We start from the raw sequence: 8,251 nt of genomic DNA, 5'->3' as shown, positions 1-8,251 counted from the left end.
AGAAAACTATTGAAAACTAACAGGCAGGTTAAATTCCTATCATGCAACATTCCAGTGGGTTTACTTCTTATATTTTTTCCTCATGTACTTCATATTTACAACAGGTTTTTTTAATCCTCACCCAAGGATATGTTTCTTGATTTTAAAGAAAGAGGGAGGGAGGCAGGGAGGGAAAGAGAAAGAGAGAGAGTAAGGGAGAGGAGGGAGGGAGACAGAGAAACAATGATATGAGATAGAAACATTGATCGGTTGCCTCCCATATGTGCCCTGACTGGGGATTGAACCTGCAACCTTTTATTTTATTTTATTTTTTTTCTGTGTACGGGATGATGCTCCAACCAACTGAGCCACGTGTTGGGAGCTAGAAAATATTTTTTAAAGTGAATTTATTAAATAATAATTCAGCTTCCTACTTATATTTATCAACAGTATGTAAGTGCCAAATGAGAATGCCTGATCAACATGTGATGATGATATTCTGACAAAGACAAAGAAGTCAGTGGTGAAACTTTAAAGAGAGTGGTATGATTTTCATCGGATTTTTTTTTTAAATTTTGAATACAGGTAGCCATTAAAAGTTTCTTTTGGCTTAAGGTGCCCACATAAAGAGAACTTGTAAAGATAGTCAATAGGGTAGGGAAATCATAAGGAATAGAGAATCTGGAGTAAGGAAGGCCCTGGGCCTCCTCACCAAATTATCTACAAGTTTCTTATATAGGATACTAGAGGTCCGGTGCATGAATTTCGGGGGGGAGGGGGGGAGTAGTCCCTCAGCCCAGCCTGCATCCTCTTGAATCTGGGACATCCCTCTCACAATCCAAGACTGCTGGCTCCTAACTGCTCGCCTGCCTGCCTGATTACCCCTAACCACCTCTGCCTGCCGGCCTGATGCCCCTAACTGCTCCCCTGCTGGCCTGATCACCCCTAACTGCCTCTGCCTGCCAGCCTGATTGCCCCCTAACTGCCCTCCTCTGCTGGCCTGATCACCTCCTAACTGCTCCCCTGCTGGCCTGATCACCTCCTAACTGCCCTCCCCTGCTGGCCTTATTGCCCCTAACTGCCCTCCCCTGCCGGCCTGATCGCCCCTAACTGCTTCTGCCTCAGCCCCCGCCACCGTGGCTTTGTCCAGAAGGACGTCTGGAAGATGTCTGGTCTAATTAGCATATTACCCTTTCATTAGTATAGATTACTTGGGTACAGTAGTCTCCCCCTATCTGTGGTTTTGCTTTCTGTCATTTCAGTTACTGATGGTCTGAAATATTAAGTGGAAAATTCTAGAAATAAACAATTCATACATTTTAAATTGTGTGGAGTTCTGAGTAGCATGATGAAATCTTGAGCTGTCAAATCCAACCAGCTGGGGACAGAAGTCATCCATTTGTCCAGCTGTATACACCACTTGCCCGTTAATTAGTAGCCCTCTTGGTTATCAGGTTGACCATTGTGACATCACAGTGCTTGTGTTTGGGTAACCCTTATTTTACTTAATGCCATATTCCAATAACTTATTATACTATACTAGAGTCCCGGTGCATGGATTTGTGCACATTGAAAGGAAAGTAATTAGAAGAAATATTTTAATATTGCTATTCGCCCTTTCTCTATAATAGAAGTATCAACCAAATTCATGATCTACAATGACAGATCAAAACACACGCATGCAACTGGCATCAGCGAGAGCTTTATATGCATTGTGCATGTGCAAGTCAACTTAGCCTTTTATTTATATATATATATATATACACACACATATATATATATAATAAACTTGCTTAATTAGATCTGCTTTCTGATTTAGCTAAACTTTTTCCATCTCAGTGAAGCACCCCAATTTAACTTTCAGGTAACTGTCAACAACACAGCAGTAAATATCAACACGAAGCAGATTATTGTAGATCACACCGGGAGAAAAAAGGGTAAAATATTTAACTATAGCAGTGTTTGATTATATTCCACACAATGAGAAAACCTAAAGTCATTTTCAAGTTCCACCATTTCTTACTTCTTTTCAGTCGGGTTAAGTTTCTAAACTTTCTAAATCTCCATTGTCTTGCTAATGAAAACAAAATAGTATTCTACAGTCTCCTATCTACCTACTTCAGGACTTCTATGAAGATCAAATAAAATGAGGCATGGGAAAATGTTTCACAAACATTTGGCTGAACTGTAAAATGTTTGCACCTGGCTATAAAGCAAGTCGGGTTCCTGGGCTGAAGAAACTGCAAGGAGGCTAGTTGCTAGGGAGAGGAAGACGGGTGTTGCTACATGACATCATTACCTGGCATCCACAGCGACTATTTCCAGGTTGGGCTGGGCGCCACATTTTGCGCCATGGGGTCTTGGCAGCGTTGGCTGCAATTTGGCGGGGTGTCGCTCTGGGGTGGTGGCGGGGCCTGTGTCCCACTTGGGGGAAGCCAAGTGTTGGTTTGTCAGGGCCAGGTCTGTGGTGCTGTTTATTTTTAAATGGCCAGTGTGTGTCATGGCAGCTCCTGCGTTGAGTGTCTGCCCCCTGGTGGTCACTGAGCATCATTGCTACCGGTTGGAGGGAAGGATGGACACTTAGCCTTTTATATATAGACGAGGCCAATGCACAAAATTCATGCAAGAGTAGGCCTTCCTTTCCCTGGCTGCTGGCACCAGCTTCCTTCCGGCCCCTGGCAGGCACCCAGGACCCGGGCTCCCTCGCAGCCCCAGCTTTGTCCAGGACATCCAGTCTAATTAATATATTAAGCTTTTATTATTATAGATTGTTATAATTGTTTTATTTTATTATCAGTTATTGTGCCTAATTTATAAATTAAACTTTATCATGGGTATGTATGTATAAGAAAAAAATATAGTATATGTAGGTTTCAGGCATAGATAGGGGGTCTTGGAACATATTCCTCCCAGAAAAGGGGAGACTACTATATATTGAAACTTTCTCACTAAAACCAGGTTTCACAACCTACCAAAGTTTTAAGTCCAATGTGGTCTGTTAGGTTACAACTGATGTTTCTGGGACATTAATGAGTTCATTTGTGATCAGTTAATAGGAGAAAGAGCTCAGTGTAACATGGAGTTGTTCTGGTTTCTTGGCATGGGGGTCTGGAACAGCAGAAGTAAAATTTTACCCTTTAGCATGAAAGTAAGTTCTCATTCGGTGCAGGTCTATTTTTAGAGAAGCCCCAGGTGCCTACGGGGGAAGCATACTCCCAGTCTTGCATGACTCTGGGCCCCAGCAGGTTGCACTTCCTCCTGTGATCAGAGCTCCTCCATCACATGTTGAGTTGCCTGTCTGCCTGGTTGTCCAGATGATCTCTGGAGGCCTCAATTATTGTTTTTGTTAATATTTTGGTTACAAAGATGCATACGTTTTGAGAGGTTCATTATTATAGTTATTTTTACTGTAAACTGTTTCTTTTTTTAATTAAAATATAGTTAATATACAATATTATATTAGTTTCGGTGTACAACATAGTTATTCAACATTAATACATCTAATAACAAACAAGCTGTTATTTTTAATGGACATTTTTGTAAAATGAATCATTTTTCAGGAACATGTGTCTTGTGTTACAGTAGAAATCCTTTACTCTGCACTTAGCAGATGCTTAATAAATGCTGGCAGATTACATATAATTAACTATATTACAAGAATTTTAGACAATGGTTCCAAGGAATGAGTATGTTGACAGTGAACCAAAGTGCCAGAGCTTACCAAGATCATTTGACTTTTCTAGAATACAAAATCTTTAAGTTTGCATGATATACTTGTCACTACTGTTTTAGAGAAACAGAAGCTAAGTCATTTTCAAAGACTGATGAACAATCACCCATTATTTCTTGAAGTTGAATAACAGGAAACTGTACTTGTTTTTCAAACCATTTGGCAACTGTAAGAAGCTGCTGGTCACAAAATGCACGTCCAATAAACTGCAGTCCTACTGGCAACCCTTGGCTGGAGAGGGCCATAGGGACACTCACTGCTGGCAACCCTGAGTAAAAGAAAGAAACCCATTAGTTGATTAATTCTCCATTCTAAGAAGCAGAGACCCCTTCCACTTTCCAGTGCTAGTAGGTCCATGATAAGGCTTAAAAAACAACAAAAAGCATATGATTTACATGCTTTTGTACCTTCCTTTGTTCACTTAATGATAAATGTTGAAAATCACTGTTATTGGAACATCTTCATTCCTTTTTATAGCTGCATCTATTCCATTATGTGGGTTTACCATAATTTATTCAGCCATTTTCTGTGGTTCGGCATGTAGGTTGTTTTCTGTGCTTAGCTATTTCACGCTATAGCCTAGTGAATTACTGTGTACATGTTTTCTGATATTCTTGAAAGTTTCTCAACAAAGATGATTGCTTCACCATATTTATCCTTTAATAAATATGTAATTAGATAATGCCAAATTCCCCTCCAAAAAAGCTGTACCATTCTGAACTCCCATTAGCAAGATGAAGGATTTTTTCCTGCAGCCTTGCCAATAGACTAAATTGTTGAACTTGTAAATGTTTCCAATTTGTTAGATGAGAAATAGTAGCTCAGGGTAGTTTTAATTCCATGTTTGAGCAGAGAAAGTATAAAATCTTGGGACATCTTGTTACGTCATAAAATAAGGAAGTTTTCAAAAATTACTGGGGACAGGTCTAAAGGATATATACAATTTGAAGGGGCTCCTGTTGACTAAATCTGGGGCAATATGAGCAGCAAAAACAATAATGATAGTAATTGCTTATACTACATTGAATTAAAACCAAAAAAGAAAGCTGCTCTTTAGAGAAGACTGCTAATATACAGAGATGGAATGCTATAATTAGAAAGGTCAGCATTTTGTAATTCTCTAGGTATTAACTCAGGCAGTCAGCATCAATGGATGCTAAAACTGAGTTCAAGTTTATTAGGAACTAGGATATTCACATGGTCTCAAAGTATCACTTCACCAAATGCTTACAACTGATAAAAGGAAAAATGTAACTCTACAAGGAAAACATCTGCAGTTACTTCCTTAACTAAGGGTTCAACTTAGTTTCCAAAAGCAGAGCAAACTAATGTTAATTGTTTCCTGACATCAAGAATATGTAGTATTTCTGTCAAAAATGTTGAACTCAACTCAATCTCAAGGAAACAATCTGACAATTCAGATTATGGAGGGGACATCCTACAGGGCAAGTGAACTAGATTTTTCAAAAGTCAATGTCACTTAAAAGAAAAATGTTAAAAGGTAGGGGATTTCTTATCAGAAGTAAGCAGGCCAGAAGAAAGCAGCACATTTTTTTTTAAGTGCTAAAGAAAAGAACTGTCAAAACAGAATCCTATATATAGCAAAAATAATTTTTAAAAATGAAAAGGAAGAAAGCGAAGGGAATTAGTTGCCATCAGACCTACCCTAAAAAAATGGCTAACGGAATTTCTCTAAACAGAAAGGATGTGATAAAACAAAAAATCTTGACAGATCAGGGAGAAATAAACACAATAACCAAAAGTACAGGTAAGAACAGTAGAATTTCCATCTCCTCTTGAGTGTTCTATGCTATGTTTGATCATTGCTATAAGAATTATAATGCAGCCTGATGTGGTTCTAAAAAACAGAGAGCTGAGGGATTTAAAAAAGACACCATAAATGAATGTATATATCAGGAAAAAACAACTTATAAAAGACATTTTTAGTACAATTGATAATTCAACTTTATTAATTTAGAAAATTTAATTATTTAAATTTAAAATGCAACACTTAAAAATGGACTGCATTTGGCAAATTATTGTACAGTGTTTATGTTAGTCTTCTTAGGTAAGATAATGGAACTGTGGTTATATAGGAGAATGTCTTCATTCTTAGAAGACTCATGATAAAAATGAAGTGTCATGATGTTGAAACTTAGAAAAGTGTGTGTGTGGAGAAAAAGGGAGAGACAGAGAAAGAGGGAAAGAGAGAGGGGAAGGAGAAAGCAAACGAGGCAAAATGTTAACAAGGGTGAATACAGGCAAAGGTCATAGCCGTGTTCATTATGTGACTTTTCAACTTTTTTATAGGTTTGAAAATTTTTTTAAAGTTTAAAAATATGCTACTAAGTGAACTGATTCTGAAAAAGTATATGTGTGCTGAATCTGAGTATGCGTGTATCTATGCCCATGCACCACACACACACACACACACACACACACACACACACACACACACACTTTTCTAAGCATTCCAGAAGGACAAGCAATTGCCGTTAGGGAACAATCTAGCTAGAACCTAAGTGAAGACCAGGGTGCCTATTTAAAAATGTAAAGAAAACCTAAACATTCTTGAGGAACCCTCACCTGCCATATTTACAGCCTGTGTAAAAATATCACCCTGGGCACTTCGCGTTCTGTTGTCTTCTTTGATGAACTCCATGTACGGCACTGCCTCACTCAAGGTGGTGGGAGTTAGCAAGACATCCACTCCAGAGTTAAAAACATTCACAAAATCATTAGCAATGAGTCGTCTCACTTTCTGTGCTTTGATGAAGTAATTCTCATAGTTTCTGTGGAAAAAAAAATTGGTGATATTTTAAGGGCTTTTTGTTATTTCTTTGAACAATTCTCATACATGAGGCTTGTTAAAGAATCATGCCGAAACCGGTTTGGCTCAGTGGATAGAGCGTCGGCCTGCGGACTGAAAGGTCCCAGGTTCGATTCCGGTCAAGGGCATGTACCTGGGTTGCGGGCACATCCCCAGTGGGAGATGTGCAGGAGGCAGCTGGTCGATGTTTCTCTCTCATCGATGTTTCTAACTCTCTATCTCTCTCCCTTCCTCTCTGTAAAAAGTCAATAAAATATATTTAAAAAAAAAAAAGAATCACTGGATTCTTGGCCTTTATGAGTTAGATTCCTACAACACATAAAAATGAATTTTGTTCAACTGTGATGTCATTAGAAAATTTGGTAGGTCTATAGTTTAATCAATCAGAATTGACTACTAGATGCAATTCTGCATATCTACACTAATAAAAGAGAAACATACAAATTGGTGTCACTCTGCTATGCCCACCAGCCAATCAGAGTGACTATGCAAATTAACCCAACAAAGATGGTGGTTAATTTGCATATGCAGGCACGGAGCGAAGACTGAAGGCTCCGGCCAGAGTGAAGACTGAAGACTGAAGATTGAAGAGGCTTGGCTTCTCTGCTGTGGCCGGACCAAAGGCCTGGGTCCCAGGTGCCGGAGGAAAACTGGTGCCAGCAGCCAGGGGAAGGAAGGCCTATTGCACGAATCTTCATGCAATGGGCTTCTAGTATAATTATAAAACATTAACACTTCCAGGGAACCGTTAAACCAGAACATTCATTTTCAGGTGAGGAAAATCAAGTATAGTTATTAAATAACTTTGCAGAGGTTGCAGAGATTGGCAGTGGTAGAGGAAAGTCTAGAACTGGGTTCCTGGAGGCTCAGTTTAATCCTCTTTCTACTGTAATGTCTAATTCATCTTTAGTATAATAACTAATTATCAGAAGGACACTGAAATTTTGCAAAATTCTAACATGCCATCAGAATTAGACATTAGAAAACAGGCTCTGCAAACAGAAACCGGGGAAAGTATGCTATGCTTGCAATTTTGTATTTTGTGGATAGGCACAGCCCAGAATGGAAATGTGCAATTCAAGAAAAGATGCTTACTTTACTGAAAAGATTAAGGAATTAGCCAGACATAGGAGTTAATATAAGTCAATTATGCAAAGAAAGGGAAAAGAAAAGGCTCTTTAAATCCTCCTGAAACTAATGAAGGCTGGCAAAAGTACTCACTATCCTAACTTCAGTTTCCTCACCTGTAAAAATGGATATCACAACTGCAGTCTTACTGCAAACCAAATACAATGAGATAAAAACGTAAAAATCTTTTACCCTAAAAGAATGCTCTAGAACTGTCAGATGTCCTTGCTATCACTTGACCACAGTGTCTATAGAGAAGAATGCAAACATCGCCTGTAACTTACACAACAATCACAGTTGGTGGCTTAAATAATGTATTAACAGCATTCCCAAAGCTGAATTTTATAAAAGAACAAATATTTCTGTTCTCTAAGAAATTTCTTCCTCCTTTAAATACGTTCAAAAGCAGAACTTCTGCTTCCATCAATGATGCTATATTAACCAGAAAACAGACAAAGGAAACTACCATATTAAACAACCAGAAACAGACACAAAAGAAAACTACCCATTTTTCAGACCTTGGACAACAGGCATTCTGAAGAGGGAGCTTCTCAGTGAAGAGAAGCAAGTATTGTGAAAAGCTC

General features: G+C 38.7%; 1 protein-coding gene across 5 annotated transcripts in view; it reads right to left on the bottom strand.

Moving 5' to 3' along the window:
* Nucleotides 1–3,487: 3,487 nt before the first annotated feature.
* QRSL1 (glutaminyl-tRNA synthase (glutamine-hydrolyzing)-like 1) overlaps nucleotides 3,488–8,251 on the bottom strand; it is a 24,194-nt gene continuing 19,430 nt past the window's right edge. For 4 of the 5 annotated variants that reach the window (XM_006098010.3, XM_014463666.2, XM_023761758.1 and 1 more), the window contains 2 exons: nucleotides 6,296–6,501; nucleotides 3,488–3,977 (listed from right to left, as the gene is read on the bottom strand). In XM_006098010.3, coding sequence (XP_006098072.1) covers nucleotides 3,760–3,977; nucleotides 6,296–6,501 — 424 coding nt within the window. In that variant the 3' untranslated portion in view covers nucleotides 3,488–3,759. Of the gene's footprint in view, nucleotides 3,978–4,116; nucleotides 5,583–6,295; nucleotides 6,502–8,251 lie in introns of all 5 variants that reach the window. The other variant, XR_002831489.1, reaches the window with a different exon arrangement.

Source organism: Myotis lucifugus, unplaced genomic scaffold, assembly GCF_000147115.1.
Source record: "Myotis lucifugus unplaced genomic scaffold, Myoluc2.0 scaffold_216, whole genome shotgun sequence".
Classification (NCBI taxonomy): Eukaryota; Metazoa; Chordata; class Mammalia; order Chiroptera; family Vespertilionidae; genus Myotis; species Myotis lucifugus.
This window is presented reverse-complemented; position numbering and strand designations above follow the sequence as displayed.